The sequence below is a fragment of the Ostrea edulis genome, chromosome 2, assembly GCF_947568905.1.
Source record: "Ostrea edulis chromosome 2, xbOstEdul1.1, whole genome shotgun sequence".
Lineage (NCBI taxonomy): Eukaryota > Metazoa > Mollusca > Bivalvia > Ostreida > Ostreidae > Ostrea > Ostrea edulis.
The window spans coordinates 89,956,212-89,981,205 of NC_079165.1; the positions used below are offsets into that span (position 1 = coordinate 89,956,212).

A 24,994-nucleotide genomic window follows, 5' to 3' on the forward strand; every position below is an offset into this window, starting at 1 on the left:
GCCCCTATTTTTTCCGTGCGGGACAGTCTCGATCAAAAATCTATTTATACCTGGCTGGCATACCTTTACGGTAGCACAAGTTCGATAACTAGAATTTAATTCTACCTGGACCGGTTTTTGGATAAAGTAAGTACAGAGGATTCATTATCTAGACCTTATTGATTTCTTTGATCTCAGTTCAATATCTTTCAACTATTTATTGTATATTACGTGCATTATTATTCCTGAAGCTTCCTGATTTCGAGCGTGTGAATATCGTTGTTGGTTGTTTACACTCCATAAGCGATGCTAGTCACGCCTGTTTGTGTGTAGTGTCCATCGTGTCCTCTATTAATCATGTACAGTCTAACTGCAGCCTCACTGATGGGGTTTATGACCAATGGTTACACTGTCCTGTAATGATCATAGACCTGAATTGGATGGGAACTGTGTCATTCTAAACACGGTCACATCACACCCAGTAACACAGCTATGTACATGTACAGAAGAATTTACCGGTGAAGGTTTGAGAGTATTTTGAAATAATGGAGAGTGCCATTCCCATTCTATTATATGTATGTGGATTAAGGTTGTTTAAAATTTTTGCCGAGAACTATATACATGCCATTTGAGTTTAAAATGTTCCACACGGTGTAGCACAGCAAAGTCAACTAATGTAAATTTTAATTTGCATACTGCTTATTTTGCACTTATTGTGGCACAATTACAGAAACCATGCATAATGCTTGCATTTATCGGCAAATATAGCTATCACAGTCACATTTTGGATTGTGATTCACTTTATTAAACCCTTCAATCATCTTCCAAGAAGAATTACAGATTTATACATGATTTTTTTTATTAATCAGAATTGTTGATAAAGTTTACAGCATTGCATGTTGTTTCAGACAGTCCTCTATATGAGTGATGTGATGTAAATCCACACTGCATGTATTACTTATGAAAAAAAAGACAATTAACGGATGACTCAAATCAATCATCTTGTTTCTGTTAATGTAGAAACAACTAATGTCCATTTACATAAGCACCATACATGTAAAGATATTAATGCTGTTTAGTATTGAGGGTAATTTGATATAGACATGGTTTACTATATGATCTATATACATGATATAGTATTGTGAATAAGTGAATTGATACTAGACAGGGTTTTCTATAGCTCTGGGATGCTCATATTAATTAAGAATTACAAGGATAATTACACAGATGCACTGAACTGCACAGTCAGAGTAGAATGTTATCATAAAATTGGTTTGGGGTATGGTACTTTGTATGCACCAGTATGAATTGGTGTGATGTCATGTGTAAATTGAATGTGTATGTCAGGAATCATTCTGTGGGCTGTGATATGCATGATTGGTGATAAAGAATTCGTAGTAGGTTACACCAAATAACAATCATGATGATGCCTTTTATGGAGTTCTGTATCAGTATTGGTTGGGTTTACATATGTGTATCTTGGTCATTGTTGGAGAAGAATATTTGGTGCCTCTCTTTTAAAGTTCATTCAGCATTTATATGTGGAGCTGCCAAGGACATATATACATAATCATTGACACAAATTCTTTAAGTGTGGAAGTGTTTGTGCAAATGCTAACATTTAAAGTATATTTATAGAGAGGAGATCGTAAAACGGATAGTAAGTCTTTTGTGAACTAGTATTTTCATATACTTTTAATCCACTGTTTTCACTGTATGAGTGGTAGACATGATTTTATAATGGTAAAGGAGGAAATATAACCTAAAATGAAATATACCTACCATAATTAATATCTTTTAATTAAATGTCTTTTGAATATCTAATTTATTAACATTTGAACACAGACAAGATTACATACCGCAATATCAAAACTCATGGTAGATTAATTGCCTATTTCACATATTGATAAAATAAAGTTGTAGCCTTAGGAGGAATTAATTGTACAGTGAAGATCCTGTTATGTGATAAAAAGCTCCTAGGCCCACAAAATGTGATTTCTTCTGTGCTGAAAAGAATTGACTCGATATATTAGTCATAGTCATTCCACAAAACTTTTTGGGGTACGAAGACATGAATGAAATCCCCTTCACTTTTGTCAATATTTGCTGTTTGTCACACCCACCAAAGTAGTTCCTTATTAGGAATGTTTGCACATAACTTGATAAAAGTAAATTGACTGAAAGAAGTAAGCTGATTTCAAGATTTCCTGTAAATGGCTGGTGAATAGGTTAAAATTTATTTTATTCTGTCTGACGTATTTATTGTATTATTTTGTATTTAAAAGGATGTATTTCAAACTAGAAAATCATCATGTTACGCACTGTATAGTTATGAGTGTAGGTGGAATAATTGGGTTGTATAGAAACTGTCTCTGTGTTGTACATTTTCATGAAGGGAGAGAAGATTTTATGCATTGGTTTCTTTGAATGATTAATCACTGGACTGGTTTTTAAAAAAGTGTTTAAACATTTTCGGTTGTTATTGAAAAATACTATAACACACAGGTCTGACCAGACTTGAATTGTAGAGAATTTGAAAAGAATTTGATGAAAGGATTTTAACATTTCTACAATTTACAATTGATACTGCAGAACAGTTCCCTGCAGGGATGTGACCTTTAAACTCATCCAATTTACCTGCACTTGGTTAAGTTGTGTTTATATTAGCTTATGAATGCCACTTTGTGTAAACTTAAAAAGACAGTTATGTCATTTTTGTGATGATGCAAGTAATACAGGAAATAGCCAATAATGTAATTGTCAAAAAATATCAGAAGTGCCAGTATTTATAGTCTAAAAGTCAGCAAGGTCCTGAGGTTACAGTCATGTTGGACCATGAAATGATATTTTGAATATAAATATTAAATGAGTTCACTAGCTGTCATGTATTGGGGGAGGAAGGGTGGGGGGGTTGTGATACATTATGATAACCAGGCAGGCTACTATGCCTACACTACTGATAGACATATTTTGGAGAAGATTAAGAAACTCCCAGAGAGGCTAGACTTACTCATGTGTATCAGTTGACAGGAAAATCAGACCCACACATTCAAATCTTCACACCCTACTACAAGATTTGATGACGAATAGAGAAATGTTGTGAAGGACAGATACGTCAGCGTGGTGACAGGTCTATTATTGATGGATTATCATGTCATTATGTTATTGTAACAGCTCTATATACACTGTCAGTCCGGGAAAGGTGACCAACTCTTGTAGCATAATACAAAAATACAAAAACAGTATTTTGTACTACACTGTCTGAATAATAAGGAAATATAGCATGATTTATAAATACGCCTTATGTACATAGAGCATAAGGGGGTTGAGAGAGAGAGAGATTCCTAAGGGTAGAGACAAGTGAATATAAACTGATTGTCTATGACATCACTGAACCATGAGACATATCATGAAATCAGCTGTTGTAGATGTCCAGGTATCTTGTATCTTAACAATTCTTCTTACCTCTAGCCTGGGTAATATGAATACATGTATTGAAAGGAAGATTAGATTTAATCAGTCAAAATTATTTTGCAAGAAATTTTACTCAAATAGTATGACTTTGAAATTGTATGTTGATGCTAATGTGTTTTTAAATGTTTGTTCAGGAACATCAGGACTTGTGAACAATGAATGTGGATCCAGCATTTCGTAGTGTACTGAAGGGGAAGTCTGGATTCTACATATGGAGGATAGAGGTAAGCTGACTATTACTGTAAACTCATGCTGCACTCTAAACCGCTTATATACTGGATAGAGGTAAGCTGACTGTAGCACTGTAAACACATGCTGCACTGTAAATTGCTTATATACTGGATAGAGGTAAGCTGACTGTATTACTGTAAACTCATGCTGCACTGTAAACCGCTTATATACTGGATAGAGGTATAAAGCTGATTATTACTGTAAACTCATGCTGCACTGTAAACCACTTATATACTGGATAGAGGTAAGCTGACTGTAGCACTGTAAACTCATGCTGCACTGTAAACTGCTTATAATATATACTGGATAGAGGTATAAGCTGACTGTATTACTGTAAACTCATACTGCACTGTAAATCGCTTATATACTGGATAGAGGTAAGCTGACTGTATTACTGTAAATCCATGCTGCACTGTAAACTGCTCATATACTGGATAGATGTCAGCTGACTGTATTACTGTAAACTTATGCTGCACTGTAAACTGCTTATATACTGGACAGAGGTCAGCTGACTGTATTACTGTGAATATATGCAATACTGTAAACCACTTATATAATGGATAAAGGTAAGCTGATTGTAACTGTAAACTTATACTGCACTGTAAACCACTTATATAATGGATAGAGGTAAGGTGACTGTATTACTGTAAACTATTAACTAACTGCTAATATATTGGTGTAATGATTCGGTTGAGGTGTATCTTGATATACTGCGGCATGCATGTGCATGTGTATTTAACCCTTTCACGATATATATGGAGATCCATGTATCATTTTAATAGATGTCAATGCTGTATATTTTACAAACACGATTTAATATCAAATAGAAATGATACTATCAAACAATATCAGAAAAATCTTGGGATATTTTGTATCATGATGCAATGAAAATTTTAATAATTCACAATCTACCGATATAGCGGTATATTGTTACATCCCTAATTCTAGAGACTGCCAGCGTCCTGGTGATGGGCAGTCTGCGGTAAGGTGTGATGTGTATTTTAAACTGAAAGCATACTGTACAACAACTATATCATGTAAAGTGGTAGTATGATAAAAACAACAAGTTTAAACTGTACACATACAGTTTTTAACTGTACACAGTGTCAGGGCTGCACCCCCTAGAACGCGGCTGACGTGACCCAGTTACTGCTTATTAAATTTCCTACTTTTGAAATCTTGAGATGGCCCTGTTAATATATATGGTAGGCTAACTGTATATAGTGATCTGATTGCATGCATTGACACTGTTATCATCTGAATGCTATATGCTGACAGTAATGAGTATACTGTAAACCACTGAATGCTATATACTGACAGCCTGATCAATCAATCAACTGACAGCCTGTTGTAATCAATACAGTAAAATGACAGTATACTGTAACCAACTGAAAGCTATACTGACAGTATACTGTAAACCGCTGAATGCTATACTGACAATATACTGTAACCAACTGAATGCTATACTGACAGTATACTGTAAACCGCTGAATGCTATACTGACAGTATACTGTAAACCACTGAATGGTCATATACTGACAGTATACTGTAAACCACTGAATGGTCATATACTGACAATATACTGTAAAGCAGTGAATGCTATACTGACAGTATACTGTAACCAACTGAATGGTCATATACTGACAATATACTGTAAACTACTGAATGCCATATATACTGACAGTATACTGTAACCAATTGAATGGTCATATACTGACAAGTATACTGTAACCAACTGAATGGTCATATACTGACAGAATGCTGAAAAACAAAATTTGTTTAGGATGGCCACCTACATGTATAGTGGATTATTTTTTTACTGTTTAGTAGCTGTACAACAAAACTTGGAATTGTGTACTGGATAATAACTGAGTGTGAAGCTAAATATTATCATGATTATTCTTATTTTGCATAGATGTATACATGTTCCGTTATTAATTTTAGATCCAAGTGTCAAGCAATTTTTATGCCCCTGCGATTGAAGATCAAGACATTGTTGTTTTTTTTTTATCTCTTTTTGGTCTCTTTGCATGTCTGCAACTTTAATTAACTTTTAAACTATGCAAAAAGTTGATAAACTGAAAGGTCAAGGTAATTGCAATTTGGCTGCTAAATGTCAAGATCACTCATTAAGATCAAGGTGAATTGGTAACAATTCATTGTGGCCACATTTAGGGGTAGTGTGTTTCACCGATATATCTAGCTGTGTTGTTGAAGCAGAGTTAAGGGTTCATATACATGTATGTGTTAATTTTCATTTCAGGACATGAAAGTAGTAGCTGTTCCCCGGGAACAATATGGCAGCTTCTACAAAGGTGACTCCTACATCATCCTCTCTGTAAGTTCACTCAAGTCAATGTTGTTATACATCAAATTTACTACTGCACATGTAATTTTCTTCTTGTGCTGTATCAATTCAACAGTTGAAATATATATGAACTATGGATTTCCTCTGTGCTATATTAATATATATATATTTCTTTCTGTCAATTCCTACAAATATGCATTTGATTTTTGTTTAATTTTATCTTTTTAACATTTTTTCCCATTATTATTTGTCAATCTTCAATTTTTATATACATGTGCATCTTTCAACTATTTTTGTATTTTTATATTTATCAGTGCATACATATTATCTATAGATACAAATGTTTTTGAGTTGGACAAGTAGATAGAAATTAATAAATATGATTGCATTGTTGTACAAACTAGTTGTCAGAAGAGGGAGACCTGAAAGGTGTCAATATTAAGGTATATACCTGTAGTGTGTGAAACCTCACTTATCCACCAGTACAGCTTGTCCTTGAAATGGGCGACCTTCACCTCACTTGCCTCTTAAACCGATGGCAGGATGACCCTTGTTTAGCATGCTTCTGAGTGGAAATGTAGTGTATCAGGACATTACATTGAGTGGAGCTGTATAGGTTGCTGAATGCTGCCTTTTCTTGCATGCCTTTTACATTTTTATTTTTCTGCTGAGCGCTTGTTTTGCAGCAATTGATTATGCATAAACAGCAGCAGTGTCGCATGAGAAATTCTTATACACCTGTACATGTACATGTATTCCTGGTAAATATCAAGCATGCAAAGAACTGTCTATGTAATGTTATATAATATGAAGTGAGAATCAGTTAAAATTACACACGTGTCGTGTGTGTCCCATAGTTTGTGCTTTATCATAGAGGAATATAATACAAAGCATTAAAATCCTGACCGATGGAAACCTCTAGTGATTATCATTAATGATATTTACATGAAATGTAAGATTTCCTGATATTCTCGACAGCTTTATCTTCATGCTTTGTTGATAAAATGTTAATTCTAGTATCACTTTTGTGATATGTAAGATTGAGATGAGCTTTTAGTATACAACAGATTCAGTGCATTGTAGTGCTTACACCAGAACAGAATTCAAACTATTTTTAAAGGGATGTTTAAGGACCAGATAATTTCATTATAGCTTTGATAAACCTGTTTACAGGGATAGACTAGATACTCTGTGATGATACTTTTTAATATCTATGTAACGGGTAATATTATCCTGTAATACTGGACACTGTCTTTAATTTCGTAAAATCCCTCTGTAGTTATGTAATTAATCCCCCACTTTTTATACTTTTCTTGTACCGGCATGTCTGGGGACTCGTTGAAGAGATTGAATGACGATGTAATGAACTTCTTGCTTGGACCCGCTGTGTATTTGACTTTGAGGTCCTTTATAGAATGTTTGGTGGAGATAAACTGCCTGGAGTTTGGCTTTGTTTTTGTCATCTGAGCTCATAACTTGTTTTGTTTCTGACAAAACAAAGGAAGTCTTCAAAATTTTAAATCAGAAACTAATAAAGGAACAATTTTAGGAAATTAGTGCACAACTTGATCATTTCTCACAGGTTTTTCTACTTGCAGTGTAATTTATAGATGAATAGGATGCTTCATAGTGTATCGTGCATGTAGATATTTCCAGATTTGTTATTAATACGTAAAATTAGTTTTCATTCGTTTATATCAGACCTTTAAGAGTTTCCATAAAGGAGTAAATAAGTGGTTTGTTTTGAATGTAGAACAATGAACGTATAGGTTTGTTGATGCCTGTGCCACAGGCATTTTGCATTTGTTGAATGAAACCACTTAATGTCAGAATGGCGTAGTTAAATATGCTAGTTTGAATGGCTGGTATAGGGTTTTGGTGTGATTTTCTGAAATGCATTTCTGTTTGATTTCAGGTTAAGGAAATTAAGGGTACACTGGACGCAAACATTCACTTCTGGCTAGGCTCGGAGACAACACAGGTATGATGAACATTTTATCTCAGTTTGTTTTACTTGAGGTTGTGTAACATCTACTCATTAATGGCCAACAACTGTCCCTTGACTTCGGCGTGTTTTTACGGCCCATGACTTACTGGTAGGCATGTTTTTATGGCCCAAGCAAACTTTAATGAAAAAAAGAGGAACACAGAATTTAAAAAGTGTTTTGCAAGTTCAATTGAAATTCTAAAAAATGATGGCTTCAAGCTAGAGAGTGTTAAACGTTTTGGTTGTGGTGGAATGTTGATCACAGGTAGTTTGGGTGTTTAAATGTCACATGGAACAAAGAGCCAATATAAGTAAAATATGCTTCTATTAACAGAATCTTGGGAATCAAAAGCAGCTGAAATAAAGTGTATCATATCACCTTTAACAATGTGTATTTGATGTTTATAGAGCATGCATGCTTCTCAAATTATTCTGAGAAGAATTTAGATGAGGAATAAAGATAAGTTGTATTTGTGAATAGGATGAAGCGGGTGTGGCAGCCTACAAAACTGTAGAACTGGATGATTACTTGGGAGGGGCACCTGTTCAACACCGAGAGGTCGAAGGTCATGAATCAAAAGGTTTCCTCAGTTACTTCAAGTCCAAAGGTGGAGTCAGGTATTACCATACAAACATCAGATATATTTATAGCAACAGCTTTACAATAGGGTGACTTGTGGCTCAATGAAGTTTTGGAGTTTGACAAAACTTTATGATGTTGTTGACACAAGTATTTGTTTATAGTTAATTAGTCCCCTACATGTACCAGTGAAGCCAAAGGGCACTACTAGTTTCTACTGTGTATGTCCATCCTTCCATACATGTTCTTCACTTCATCTGTCACATGCAACTTAGTTTTCTGGACTTTTTTAAACCATTGCCATGAATGGTTGGGGCATAGGTGTTACCCCTTTCACTCTATCAGTTTGTCATTTCTCATAGTTTTCTCAGATTTTTGTTGTTGTTGCTGTACTTGTAGATAATGAGGTAATATTTGGTTTATTTCTTTATATTGATGACTTTCAGATTAAGTTTAAATTTTATGCCTTGCCATTGCACTTTGAAAATTTCTAATTCACTGTTTTCCCAATTTTTTGTTGTTGCTGTTGTTGTAGATAATTAGCTAATATATAGTATCATAATCTCCTCATATTAATGACTTATAGATCAAGTGTAATTTGTTTCATGTTGATTGACATATTTTAACGAAAGCTATTGCTCTTAGACTCTAAAAGTCATTGTTTTCCAGACTTCTTTTATATGCCCCTTTGAAAAAGGCAAGACATTTTGTTTCCATGTGTCAGTCACTCGGTCTGTAGACTAAGTCTTGTCCGCTCAATATCTAAAGAGTAGATGGTCCCTATTGATTTTCAGGTCACAAGGTCAAGGGTCAAATGGGACATAGTAAGATATTTTCCACGCAATATTTTAAGAACGCTTTGCTTGACTAACATCAAACTATGTACACTGACTACATATGTTGATATTCTAAAACAAGCACCTAGACAATATCTCCTGAACTACCTAAGGTAGGGCTTTCATATTATGTACAGTGTATATGATTAATACTTTTGACAAGACCTTTCATTTGATACCATGATCTTTGACCATGTGACCTTGACCATGGAGTTTGAGCTACTTTTAAGAGAATATATCCTAGGCAATATCTCTTGAACTATTGTAGTTTGGGCATTCACATTTTTGTATATAGATGCCTTACTTGTATAATAAGGTCTTTCATTTGTTTGTTTTTTACTGGCATAGTGTTTTACAGACATATCTGGTTTTCCTGTACGGGATCCATATAATTTACTGAAAAAATTATGAAATAAATTTAATTTTTGTGTTCTTTATTACAATTATACATAACTGTTGACAAGATTATGCAAGCAGAATACATAGTTATATATGCAAATGACTTAATTTTGAGCTGGAAGTGGAAATGTATTGCTATGCAATATTCTCAAAAAATGCTTGTTTTTATGCCCCCATAATTGGAAGATTCAGGGGCATTGTTGTAGGACAGTCTGTCTGTGGCAAAAAACTCTAACCTTTGGTCATATCTTTTACATCATAAGCGATATAGCTTTCATATCTGGTATGTTTATTTCTTGTGGCAAGACTTTTCCATTCACACTAAAATCTTTGACCTTGTGACCTTAACCTTTGACCTGGTTCCTCTTTGTTGTTATCCTGGAGCATCAATATTTCACATTTTCTTATTTTGAGGTTGGTTCTGCTCAGTTTATGAATTTCTTTGTGATTTTAGATACATTGAGGTTGGTTTTGCTCAGTTTATGAATTTCTTTGTGATTTTAGATACTTTGAGGTTGGTACTGCTCAGTTTATGAATTTCTTTGTGATTTTAGATACTTTGAGGTTGGTTCTGCTCAGTTTATGAATTTCTTTGTGATTTTAGGTATGCAGACGGCGGTCACAAGTCCGGATTTAACCATGTGGAACACAAATTTAAACAGAGACTACTACATGTCAAAGGAAAACACCATGTTAGAGTGTCTGAGGTAAGAAATCAGAAACTAGTTCCTCATGTTCTTACGATGCATTTACAATAATCTGCAATTTTATATTCCAATGTGAATATGATGGCCTGAAATAATTGTTGAACAAAAGAAATCCTCCGATGTGTGGCATATTATTCACACCATTAAGAAACACACATCCATATTCACACCATTAAGAAACACACATCCAAAATAAAATTGGGTTATTGGCACTGGTTTTAAAGAGAGAGAAAAAAAATCTTTCGAAACTTGAGGTCTCAAAACAAGAGGTTTATATGCTTTGAAAACTACATGTATTTTAATTTGTTCTGTACATGAAATCATTTAAAGATTTGAAATAGCATCCATTCAAGATTTGTAATGTTTTGTAAGAAGTAATATTCGGCATAAACAGAGAAGAGACATAACTTGAAATAAAATCTTATAACTTGACTTTGCTCCCTTCAGACTCCTATTGAATGGTCATCTATGAACCATGGTGACGCATACATCTTAGATACAGGGAGAGTCTTGTTTGTGTGGGTTGGAAAAGAGGCCAGTCGTACTGAAAGAATTAAGGTAAATCACGGTTTTATTGTTAATGATGGGAAACAATGAGCTTAGTAAGAAGGTTTCTGAGATTATGTGATGTTATTTTCTGAAATGATTTTTTTTTAGGATTTAGAACATGCACGTCAGTTGAGGGATGAGAGGGGAAAGGCTAACATCGTGGTAGTGGAGGACGATCAAGAAAAAGAATTGATCAAAGAGGAATTAGAGGTACCGCTATCAACCCAATCATTTCTTTGTACTGAAATTTCATTGTATCATGACATTGTGTATTGAGTCATAGAATAAAGCCAAACTCTCATATCTGTGTATTGTTGAGTGCATAAATGATAACCTGAACTCTCATAGTACAGTTATATATATGTGTGTTTGTTTATAAATGATAACCTGAACTCTCATAGTACAGTAAGATATATATGTGTATGTATATAAATGATAACCTGAACTCTCATAGTACAGTAAGATATATATGGGAATGTATATACATGTATATGAAAGATTGATAGTAAGCATGGTTCTCTTGTTCCAGGAATTTGAAAAGCACCTGCCTTTGAGTTCCAAAGGTCAAATTAAGTCAAAAGAAGAAGGGGGTTTAGATGAAACTGCAGAGAGGAAGGGCAGTACTGAACTGAAACTCTACGTGTGAGTCATTATAAAACTCTGTGAAAATCACGTGATTTTACACTAAAGTTAATGGAGGTATATTTAGACAGTGTTGTGAAGGCTACATTTGTCATATTCTTTGTTACAGCTGCTCAGAAGATGAGGGTACGCTCAAAGTCTCAGAGGTCAAAAGTGGACCTCTTTTGAAGACTGACCTTGACTCCTCTGTAAGTTTGCCAAGTCTGTAATTAGTTCGGTGTCTGACAAAAAATTAAATTCAGTTTTCACCAAGACCCCTTTCCCCTTAAAATTAAATGTGAATGTTGAAATTAAATACATACGATTATAAACAACACTCTGTATACCCTTTCTACTGCTTATTCACAAATGAAAGTGTGCATTGAAACTATCAAATGTTCATTAGAATGTAATATTATGTGTTTTTTAACAGTCGCTTGTCTTTTTTCTTGTTCCACTGAGGTGTAATCGATGTTGAATGACAGAAACTCATGGGGCAATTTACCCCCTTTCCCCCTAATTATTTGAATTAGATTTTTGTCTAACATCGGATCTTTCAATCTCATCCTTAATAAGGACACACTGTGTAGATGTGCATATTCCCAGAAAATTCTGATTCAATAATTTTTCTGGGAGTTATACCCCTTTTGAACTTAGAATTTCGATCCCATCTGTCCTGTTTTTGCAGTAATGCATAGCATTACTATTCATTATGTGAGGCATTGTCAAGCAATGTTAGAGCATGGGGTATGCGAACTTGTTCACATTTTCTTTCATTGGTTAATAATAGAGCTGTGTTTAACTCTCAATTGGTGTACAAATACTGAGACCTAATGGTAACATTTTTTTCTCTTTAGGAATCCTACATCATTGACAATGGTAGCTCAGGTATCTGGGCATGGATTGGAAAAAAATCATCAAAGAAAGAAAGATCTGAAGCCATGAGGAATGCTTTGGTAAGTGTGTCTGTTTGAACTAGAACAAGAATGTTTTGTTCAGTGGTGATATTGGTGTGAACTAGAACAAGGATTCTTTGGTCTGTGGGAATATTGGTGTGAACTAGAACAAGGATGTTTTATTCAGTGGTAATATCTGTGTGAACTAGAACAAGGATGTTTTATTCAGTGGTAATATCTGTGTGAACTTGAACAAGGATTCTTTGGTCCGTGGTAATATCTGTGTGAACTAGAACAAGGATTCTTTGGTCAGTGGTAATATCTGTGAACTAGAACAAGGATTCTTTGGTCCATGGTAATATCTGTGTGAACTAGAACAAGGATTCTTTGATCCGTGGTAATATCTGTGTGAACTAGAACAAGGATTCTTTGGTCCGTGGTAATATCTGTGTGAACTAGAACAAGGATTCTTTGGTCCGTGGTAATCTCTGTGTGAACTAGAACAAGGATTCTTTGATCCATGGTAATATCTGTGTGAACTAGAACAAGGATGGCAGAGCAGTATGAGACACATTAATGTAACAAGTTGTGTGTCACTGAGTCACTGTGCCATCCTTTATGTTGGTGTGGAAGGGTGTTATTTTTGTGTTGTAAGGGGACACTTTATTTTGCATAGCATTGGAAGACCAAGCACCATTTCAAAATTTTGATGGTGCTGAGATAGAATAATTGTCTTGATATGTAAACAGTGAACTTCTTTTCCCCCAGGGTTTTATCAAGAAGAAGAACCTACCAACAAGCACCAGTGTCACTCGTGTTGTGGAAGGCGGTGAACCTTCGGATTTCAAATGTCTCTTCAAAGACTGGCCCCAACCTCCCATCTCTGGCAAAGTGTACAGCCGCAACAGAATTGGTAAGTATCACATCCTAATTCTGGTTCAAACTCGTTACCTCTACTGGGAGGCTCGGTTTTCATTCTGGTTTGTTGAATGTGGACAAGAATCTGAATATTGTTGACAAAATTCAGTAATGTTTTACGGCTGTCATGAGTTCATTGTGATACTGTAAAGGGAGAAATGTTCACTTGGGTTTTATTTTCGCAATTGTATTAACGATTGCGAAAATAAAACCATCGCAAAGTGCTGTTCAAAGTATTTGGGGGTGTGAGTTCATACATGAGAAGGGGTTTATCTTCGAAATTTAAAGAGACTGATTCACGATTTTTGAAAAAAAATATTTTTAATTTTTGGTGTTAAACATTACAAATATAACTCATTTAATGTTGAAAGCCAAAATGTTGACATTCTGAACGCAGGAATAAATGCAATATTTTAACTTTAAATCTTTATTATGTAAACAAAGACTCAAGTCTTTTCATGTATACAAACTAACCAGTGAAATGTTAATTTTGTAATATAAAGCATCTTAATTTTGCATAGTCACAAATTTTAACTTTGAGATGACACATTTTACTCAAAGAATGTTTGAAATGTGAAAGATATGATAAACTTAGATCGATATCCATTTCTTTTGAAAATTTTGTAAACAATAACATACCGCAATCTTTGTTTACAAAACAAATAATAAACTCTCTAAAATGAGCTTCTGTGATAATGTACATGTATAACCTTAATCTTTATGTGAAATCTTTTAAACACATTAGACAATAGATTTTGATCATTAAAAGTGAAAAACTAAATTTTGGGGAAAATCGTGAATCAGCCCCTTTAAACCATCGTTAAATACTGAACAATAAAAATTGCGTAATTTTAGCTCCGTGAAATTAAAGCCCTTACTGTGATATAGCACTGGATTCGGAATATTTGTATTCATTCAGTTAAGAGAGACAGTTGAAGAAATGTGATCTCTAAAAGCTCATGTTTTTGTTCCACATTGGGAGCTACAAATAAAATTCTTTGATTGTTTCCTTCTTGCCTGTAGCTAAAACAATCCAGACAAAATTTGATGCATCCACTCTCCACAATGACCAACAACTCGCTGCCGAGACACAGATGTTTGACGATGGATCAGGACGTGTCGAGGTTAGCAGAGATCGTAGGATTTTATTCCAAAAATCAGCATGTTAACCATTTAAATTCATGTCAACTTTCTTAAGAGAAAGCTTGAATATTCTCCATATTTGATAATGATTATATGGACAGGTGGTAATAAAAAAAAAGCCTGATTTAACTAGTTTGCAATAAACATGTATTCATTGTCTAGGATGAAAACAATGTCGATGTCATAAAGAAATATAAGAGAAAAGATTCAGTGAATATAGATACATGTACAGTGTATGTCTATGAACTCTAAGGATGGTAGGGAGGGAGATTAATCTCTGTTATGCCTTCTCTGTAGGTATGGAGGGTGAAGGACTTTGATTTGGAGCCAATCCATTCCCGGTACATGGGGCAGTTCTTCGCTGGGGACTGCTATGTTATACAGTACACATACAAAGTGTCTGGGAAGGACAACCATGTCATCTATTACTGGCAGGGATCCAAGTCCACCACAGACGAGAAAGGAACGTCTGCACTGAAGGCAGTGGAGCTGGATGATAAACTAGGAGGAGCTGCAGTTCAGGTGCAGTTTTCTCAAATACGGCAGTACAGATAAAGAAATTATGTGAATGTAGAATTATGTACAGCGTACAGTTGATGTTCAAGTCATGGTATGGTAGTCCAGAACAGATTCAGTTGTGAACTGAACTTATTTTTGTCCTTTGTAGGTCCGTGTGGTTCAGGGTAAAGAGCCAGCCCACTTCATGTCTATGTTTGATGGCAAAATGATCATCTTTGCTGTAAGTTTACTCATTTTATGGACAATACATTGTACACAATTTCACATGCTATTGGAGAACTTGATATTTCATTGTTTAACCATGTTCAGGGTGGTCACGCTGGCTGGGGGGGACAACAGAACAACAATGCTGAGGGGCCGGGAGACAGCTACATGCTTCAGGTCAGGGGAACCAACCAACTCAACACCAAAGCTGTTCAGGTGAGCTCAGAACTCGTTGGGATTATTGTATACACATGATATATATTTATGTATTGCAGGAATATTTTTTTTCTATTTTTTGTGTTTTTGCAGGTTGAAATGGATGCTTCATCTCTGAACACCAATGATGTTTTTGTTGTTTTCACTAAAACTCAAGTGTTCATATGGTGTGGAAAAGTAAGTTTTGTATACAAAGCTGTATCTATCCAATTTTATCATATTATGTGAGTTAATGACAAATGATTTTTTAATGTTGTATCTTGAATTCATTGCTTATTATTGTTGATTGTAGGGCAGCACAGGAGATGAGAGAGAAATGGCAAAGAAAGTGACCAGCAGATCTCCGAGGTAGGTCCAGACAAAACTTTGTTGGTACTGTTTTAAGTGGAATAAATTACAATTAACACCGAAATATGAAATACTAGAGTATTGATATAGGACAATCACCAATAAGCACTATCAGAGTTGATATAGGACAATCAGCAATAAGCACTATCGGAGTTGATATAGGACAATCCGCAATAAGCACTATCGGAGTTGATATAGGACAATCAGCAATAAGCACTATCGGAGTTGATATAGGACAATCAGCAATAAGCACTATCGGAGTTGATATAGGACAATCACCAATAAGCACTATCGGAGTTGATATAGGACAATCAGCAATAAGCACTATTGGAGTTGATATAGGACAATCACCAATAAGCACTATCGGAGTTGATATAGGACAATCACCAATAAGCACTATCGGAGTTGATATAGGACAACATTGATAGCACTTATTGGTGATTGTGCTGGGTAGTTCAAAGCTGACAATTGTGTCAGTTTTGAATCTACTAGGATAAGTACCTAGTTGATTTACAAATAAGTCATGTGGCTGTTAACATTTTTAGAGAGCCGGTCATGGTGTTTGAAGGGCAGGAGAAGGACAACTTCTGGAATGTTCTGGGAGGAAAGAAACCTTACGTCAATGATAAGAGGCTTCAGGTCTGTATACACACTCAAACGTATCATCAGCTTCAGGTCTGTATACACACTCAAACGTATCATCAGCTTCAGGTCTGTATACACTCTCAAACGTATCATCAGCTTCAGGTCTGCATACACTCTCAAACGTATCATCAACTTCAGGTCTGCATACACTCTTAAACGTATCATCAGCTTCAGGTCTGTATACACTCTCAAACGTATCAGCTTCAGGTCTGTATACACACTCAAACGTATCATCAGCTTCAGGTCTGTATACACACTCAAACGTATCATCAGCTTCAGGTCTGTATACACTCTCAAACATATCAGCTTCAGGTCTGTATACACTCTCAAATGTATCGGCTTCAGGTCTGTATACACTCTCAAACGTATCATCAGCTTCAGGTCTGTATACACACTCAAACGTATCATCAGCTTCAGGTCTGTATACACTCTCAAACGTATCATCAGCTTCAGGTCTGTATACACTCTCAAATGTATCATCAAAATTTGCCTTAGCAGAGGATATCTGATTTCACAGCTCTATTTGTGAGATAACAAATTCCACAGCTCTATTTGTGAGATAACAAATTCCACAGCTCTATTTGTGAGATAACAAATTCCACAGCTCTATTTGTGAGATAACAAAAATTCCGCGGTTTTTCAACATAATCTCTCCAAGGAAACCAGTTCTGTTGTAAGAAAAATTGATCTTTATTTTAGGAGGTGGAGACCAACCACCCTGCCCGCCTGTTCCAAATGTCCAATGCCTCCGGCCGCTTCACCGTGGATGAGATTCCGGACTTCAGCCAGCAGGACCTGGTCACTGATGATGTCATGATTTTGGATGTCTGGGATACGGTGTACGTGTGGATTGGAGGCGGAGCTAATAAACAGGAGAGGGATGAGGCCGAGAGACTGGCCATTGTACGTACAACATAAAGATATACATGTATAATTTAAAGAGACATAGAACCAGGAGATACAGATACAAAATAAAGAAGCACACGTGCAGTGTATTTGTATTTCTTGACTCATATAAATTGAAATATTTGTTAATGTCACTTGTCTTGTTCATACATACCACAATTGATTAAATCGCAAATATATGTGTAAGTAAATACTGCTACATATATGTGTAGAAGGAAATACTATACATTTATTGCATGATAGTGAGGGAGATATGAAGATTTATTCACCCAAGAAAAATCATATTTCCCGAGGGCAACGCTCGATGGGAATATGATTTTTCTTGGGTGAATAAATCTTCATATCTAACAAACATTCATGCAATAAATTGTTTATTATACCGAAAAAAAGCAAGACTACAAAAATGCATTTGAAATTGAAGTCTGCTCATCTATACATTGTATGTAGCTGAGATCGCCTTAACGGTAACACCGCACCATCAACGTATTACGGTAGAAGCTACAAACTACGAAATACAGTGATATGATAACTAGTTTTTGTGTTTCCATTCTCCTTGAATGCTGATTTACTTGCTTGTTTTTGTATCAACCAAAACTAAGCAATTTAATTGAGTATCAGAGATCCGCATATTTTGTGCCTTACGAACTATGAAAGTAGAATGACTCGGACTTATTGTGACGTCATATTACACTTCGTCTACCTTGATGTTAAATTTATGGAAAATGCACGAGACTGCCCAAGGGGTAAATATGATGGAGAGATATGAGGTTTGAGAGGGAGATATGAAGTTTTGTCATCCCTGGCACGTGACTGTCTAAACCAATCAGATTACGTGTAGCATAGAATTCTCATACTGAGGTATAATAAATTTGTTTAGTTATGTGATTTAAAGTGCAGTAGTTGAGAATATAATTTTCTTGTCCTTTAGGATTATGTGAAGACTGATCCTGCAGGGAGAGATGCAGATACTCCAGTATACAAGATTAAACAGGGTTATGAACCGCCCACATATACTGGCTTCTTTGGAATGTGGGACAGAGATCTGTGGAGTGTAAGTTTATTTTTATGTCTTGTCTAGCTACATCAACATGCACGGTGTTGGACTGTGTACATACTTTACATATTATTAATGAATTTTGAAATGGTTTTGTAGAAGGGAAAATCCTTTGAGGAGCTGAAGAAAGAGCTAGGAGAAGGAAACGAGGCCATGTCTCTTGTGAAGCAGGTTAGATAACTCTGTCATCTTATAAAGGGTGCATTACTTACACAATATAGACGATAGAGATTAAAAAATGTACATGTATAAAATCCATGTCCTGTATTTTGGAGAGGTTCTCAAGAGAGGTGCACAATGTGATAGAGTAACAAGGTTGCTGATAGCTTATGTCTACCGGATGCGTAATTATCATATACATTGTACTTAGTGGTAGTAGATACATAATGTTGGTATGTTGTGATAACGACAGAATCACATGAATCAGAATGTTGTGTAACGTGTATGTCCAGCTGGAACCCCTCGCGTATTCGTTTGGCTGTTTATTGACTTCACTTGAAATACTGTTTTGAGATACAGCATCCTACTTTTGTTTATGATCATGTGGAAGTTGAATAAGCACATTAAATCACGGTTATACTGAACCTTCAGGTCCAGCAATAATCAAACTTCATCCTACAATAAAACACAGGTATAGTGAACCTACAGGGCCAGCAATAATCAAACTTCATCCTACAATAAAACACAGTTATAGTGAACCTACAGGGCCAGCAATAATCAAACTTCATCCTACAATAAAACACAGGTATAGTGAACCCTCAGGGCCAGCAATAATCAAACTTCATCCTACAATAAAACACAGGTATAGTGAACCTACAGGGCTGTCAATAATCAGTTCTTTTTAACCAAACTTCATCATACAATAAAACACAGGTATAGTGAACTCTCAGGGCCAGCAATAATCAAACTTCATTATACAGTAAAACACAGTTATAGTGAACCTACAGGGCTGGCAATAATCAGTACTTTTTAACCAAACTTCATTATACAGTATAACACAGTTATAGTGAACCTTCAGGACCAGCAATACACAGTTCATTATAACCAAACTTTGTTATATCCAATAAAATTTCTGTAGTTTCCTCTCACAGAGGAGTAAATATTACTTTGCAATAAGCTTGAATTTGTTAAAAACATGTTTGTTATAAGCATCTTTCACTGTATATGATTTATAGAATACTACATTGTTAAAGGGAAAGGCAACCCTCCAAAAAAATTACATAATAAATGATAGGATTAATTACATGATAAACATTTGCCTTACTATTCTGTTGATATACGGCCTAGATATACTGCAGTACTCATTTGAAAACGTTAAAAATTGAAATCCCCGCCATCTATAGAGGCTGCCATGATACGGAACTCTTCTGTATTCAAGACCACAAAAATCAATAATTTTGACGTCACACCATCTGTCCCGGTTTTGATGAGATAAAGTCATCAAAGATGTGCATGTGGTAGATTTTACGAATAAATAGGTTGATGCCTTCCTGTCAAGTTGTTAATGGCACTAATGCGAAGGGGAGATGTGAAAAGTTTTTTTTACAAAATTTGTGACCCAACCAAGTCATCTGAAAAGAAAATACTATGTATAACTGTGGATCCATCATTTGCGAAATGACAAGTTGAGGTTCGAGACATTTGTATGAAGAAACATGTACTATCTACCTAGTGTACTCGACTGAACGTCTTCTCTCGATTTCTTCTTGAGAAAGAATGGGCTCAAATCTACACAACTCCAAACTTGACTGTTCGTTACTTGTCATGTTTACAGTGCTGCTGATGAAATAAACCGAAACCGATGGTGTGACATCATAAAGTAAACTTTAATGGCCGCTCTTTTAGTGGCAGGTAATTTAAAATAAATGATAGATTATTATTGATTTAATTGTTAAGTAAGAATTTTTGTTGTTAAAGAGTCATTTATGACATCAGTAAGTAATACTTTATTCATAAAAGCAACAATGTGGTTAGGGTTGCCTTTCCCTTTAAATCTACATATAATACATGTATGTCATTCCATGCCGAGACCTTTGGTTTGGTTGGTCACTAAGGTTGATTTAACTTGTGGACTTTGTTATACGCATGTAATACTCTATGTATTTCATTGTATGCAGGTAGCAGAAAATGGTTCAATGGACTTTCAGGATGTGTCCAAGTTTAGCTATGATCAGCTGACTGTTCCCTCAGAGGAACTGCCACCAGGAGTCGATCCATCGTGTAGAGAGGTACAATACGTAACAACGTACATGTATATCCCCCTCTCCATGTCACAGCCTATAGTAATCTGTAGACCTTAATATTGCAGCATACCTTACGATATGATATATCCCTTTCTCCATGTCACAGCCTATAGTAATCTGTAGGCCTTCATATTGCAGCATACCTTACAATATGATATATCCCTTTCTCCATGTCACAGCCTGTAGTAATCTGTAGGCCTTCATATTGCAGCATACCTTACAATATGATATATCCCTTTCTCCATGTCACAGCCTGTAGTAATCTGTAGGCCTTCATATTGCAGCATACCTTACGATATGATATATCCCTTTCTCCTTACGATACAATATATCCCTTTCTCCATGTCACAGTCTGTAGTAATCTGTAGGCCTTAATATTGCAGCATACCTTACGATACAATATATCCCTTTCTCCATGTCACAGCCTGTAGTAATCTGTAGGCCCTCATATTGCAGCATACCTTACGATATGATATATCCCTTTCTCCATGTCACAGCCTGTAGTAATCTGTAGGCCTTCATATTGCAGCATACCTTACGATACAATATATCCCTTTCTCCATGTCACAGCCTATAGTAATATTGCAGCATGCCTTACGATACGGTATATCCCTTTCTCCATGTCACAGCCTATAGTAATATTGCAGCATGCCTTATGATACAATATATGAACATACGATGTGACTTTAAAGGGACTGGTTCATGAATTTTGAACAAAATTGGTTTTTTATGCCCCCCAGATCGAAGATTGGGGGGCATATTGTTTTTGTCCTGTCTGTAATTCTGTCATTCTGTAATTCTGTCTGAAACTTTAACCTTGCTAATAACTTTTGAACAGTAAGTGATAGAGCTTTGATATTTCACATGAGTATTCCTTGTGACAAGACCTTTCCGTGGGTACCGACACTTTTGAGCCCGTGACCTTGACCTTGGAGTTTGACCTACTTTTTGAAAGCTTTAACCTTGCTAATAACTTTTGAACAATAAGTGATAGAGCTTTGATATTTCACATGAGTACTCCTTGTGACAAGACCTTTCCATTGGTATTGAACCTTTTGACCTTGACATTTGACCTACTTTTAATTTTTTTTACATTGTTCATAACTTCTAAATGGTAAATATTAGAGCTTTCATATTATACATGAGTATTTCTTTTGACAAGATCTTTCTACTGGTACCAAGATATTTGCCCTTGTGACCTTGACCATCTTCGGAATTGGCCTTTATCGGGGGCATTTGTGTTTCACAAACACATCTTGTTTTTCATTTTTGATGCTTAACATTAAAAATGTAACTCATTAATGTTGACAACCAAAATTTTGACCTGAAAGCAAGAATAAAAGCAATATTTTAGCCTTAAATATGTGTTATGTAAACAAAGACTTGAGTCTTTTTATATTGTATATACATACAAACAAGTGAAATATTATTTTGTAATATAAAGCATCTTAATTTTGCATAGTCACACATTAACTTTTAGATGACATATTTTACCCAAAGAATGCTTGAAATGTGAAAGATATAATAATAAACTTAGATCGATAACCATTTCTTTTGAAAATTTTGTAAACAATAACATACCGCAATCTTTGTTTACAAAACAAATAATGAACTCTCTAAGATGAGCTTCTTGGATAATGTATAACCTTAATTTTTATGTGAAATCTTTTAAACATATTAGAGAGTAGATTTTGATCATTAAAAGTGAGAAATAAAATTTTGGGGGAAATCGTGAATCAGTCCCTTTAATGACTTAATAGTTATTGGTTTTCTGTTATTGATTTTGTAGTGATAATAAATTTAGTATTACTTCCATGGCAAGACAAAAGTCACAAGACCTACTGTATTTTAAAACATATTGTTCAGGAATTGTACAAAAGTAACAAATTACTAGAATTAAAAGGGGTAAATTTTTATCTCCCCTTGGATTGCACATGTATTATAAAGTGATTATAAAGCGATATTCAAGGTTTGCTCTCAAGTTATTTGTTATTGGCTTTCTTGTAATGCAGTACAACACAAGTAAATACAGTTTGGTGTTTTCGGCAGTACCCGACTTCTTTATACTTGCACTATAACTTTATAGGACACAAAATTCTGGCTGTCCAAAACATTTTCCTAGTTAGTGTTTAGAGGGAAATCTGGCTGTACAAAACATTTTTCTAGTTAATGTATAGAGGATCCTTAATTAATCCTTTACTTCTGTAAACTCCTGTACAGTTTTTACACTCAACAGTTTTACAAATTATGAATTTATGTTGCAGATCCATCTTAGCAATGAAGACTTTGAAAAGATTTTCCAGATGAAATACTCAGATTTCATTTCTAAAGCACCATGGAAACAACAAGATTTGAAGAAGAAATTTAGATTATTCTAGTAGAACATTCCATATTTTAATCATAATTTTACATTGCTCATTATGTACCAAAATGTGTATGCATTAGACACCACTTAGTGTATAAAGCTATCTAGAGCTGAAACTGGACCTTATAGGGTAATTATCAATGCTTAAAATGTTCCGCTTTTGTGGTGTTACACTCTGTTTAAAATCTACAGTGTAATATTTAAAAAATCTCGGTGTTGTGAAATGCACCTGACATTTTCTCATACCATGTATCCCCATATTGACTGGATCTAAGATACCAAAATACAACACTGCTGTTTGTTACTTAGTTATCAAATTAAGAACTTGAATGTCAGTTATTTACTAAAGATTATTTATACACAAATTTGTAAACTTTATTTTCTATATTGTCATGCAACTTTTTTGTCATATCAAGATTTAAGTTGTGAACAAGTGTGTATACTGTATTAGTTTTGTTGCCAAATAATTTGGAACTTAAGCCCCCCCCCCCCCCCCCCCCCTCCTATTTTTTATTATTGGTCTGTTTGTTCCTTGGGTTTGTTATCAATTATTTTTATAAGTACGGTATCTTTGATATTTTACACACACTATATTTACTCTAACATTCCTATATTTTTTTTTGAAATTGTTATTATATACATTTTTGTCCAGTATAGAACGATTTTGCATAAATATGTTCATGAGGTTGTCAATTAAATAAATGGAAAGTTTATTCCTATTACATTTTAAGTGAAGATATAATATTTGTTACGCATATTACTCAAGAGTGTTATATTTATGGGTGTGAGACTTAAAGCATGATACTAAAGATTATTACCTTAAAGATGACTGAAAATTTTACTTTATTAAATCGGAGAAATTTGGCATCAAACACAAACCAGTGTGTGACATTATTGTTGAGGTTCAGGGTAAAATGGTGTGGCATTACAGCTGATAATGACTACTTTATTGGACTATGTGAATGATCAGCATTGCTCTTAATTTCTAACATAAGCTGAAGTAAATGGCTTTGCCTAAGTCTTCCAAAACTGAATAAAAGATCTGATACTTTCTGTTGATAGTTTATGGTGTATTAAGCTATTTATTGGTGTTTCTTGGTTCATTTCTTATACATGTACACTTTAAACATTCCTTGCAAATAGAATCAAATATTTGTTACTTTTAAATTTCATAATATTTTTTATTCATACACAGGTGATTTATTTGCTGCTGATTTTCAGATTTATTTATACCTATAGTTTGCATTGATATTTTGTCTGTGCAGTTTACATTTATAGAACTTTTAGTGTGCAATTTAAGCTATTCATGAGTTACACTTTAATAATTGTAAATAACTAGCAATATGAATTGGGGATGGTAGATTTGACCTGTATATTTGTAACCAGAATTTTTGTCCTAGAACTGTATTGTAGGTTTCACTGTGTCTCTTTCAATGTCATTTTACATTTCATTACGTGATGAACTTTATATATAAATGTACATTATGAAATGAAGCTTATTCTTTGTCTTCATTAATACCCATCATTCCTAGTGGCATACTATGAATACAGTCTGCCCCGATACCTTATATTGATTTTTTTTCCTGTGGGGTCATAAATTTGGCTTATTACAGCAGTTAGATAGCTTTTCGCCAAAATTTCACTTGCCAAATATAATCCCAATTGTGACCTCAGTATTTGCAAGAGAGATAACTCTTCCTTGTCCGCCAAAAATTATTAGCCTACCTTTGGGCTAGCAAATTGCTAAATTTTAGACCCGTGGAAAATCCCCACTATACAGTACATCGCTTATATTCAACTGTCTGTTATATTGAAGTATAATATAATTTATATAGTGCCTTATCTTAAGCAAATTACTTCAAGGCG

General features: G+C 34.8%; 1 protein-coding gene across 3 annotated transcripts; it reads left to right on the top strand.

Annotated features, from left to right (window-relative positions):
• On the top strand, positions 1–24,622 carry LOC125678206 (advillin-like). 3 transcript variants are annotated; one of them, XM_048916452.2, is made up of 25 exons: positions 21–126; positions 3,588–3,677; positions 5,948–6,022; positions 6,397–6,435; positions 7,908–7,973; positions 8,461–8,597; positions 10,399–10,501; positions 10,949–11,059; positions 11,159–11,260; positions 11,580–11,692; positions 11,802–11,880; positions 12,529–12,627; positions 13,336–13,480; positions 14,509–14,609; positions 14,926–15,150; positions 15,296–15,367; positions 15,457–15,567; positions 15,661–15,744; positions 15,860–15,915; positions 16,461–16,554; positions 17,260–17,463; positions 18,395–18,517; positions 18,620–18,691; positions 20,638–20,748; positions 23,028–24,622. In XM_048916452.2, exons 2-25 carry the CDS (start codon positions 3,609–3,611, stop codon positions 23,139–23,141), a joined length of 2,505 nt encoding a protein of 834 aa, XP_048772409.2. In that variant the 5' UTR covers positions 21–126; positions 3,588–3,608; the 3' UTR covers positions 23,142–24,622. The 3 variants fall into 3 exon arrangements, with proteins under 3 accessions (XP_048772411.2, XP_048772409.2, XP_056011371.1); XM_056155396.1 differs by lacking the exon at positions 21–126 and adding an exon at positions 1,511–1,639; XM_048916454.2 differs by lacking the exon at positions 6,397–6,435 and having other exon boundaries at positions 1–126.
• Positions 24,623–24,994: the final 372 nt, after the last annotated feature.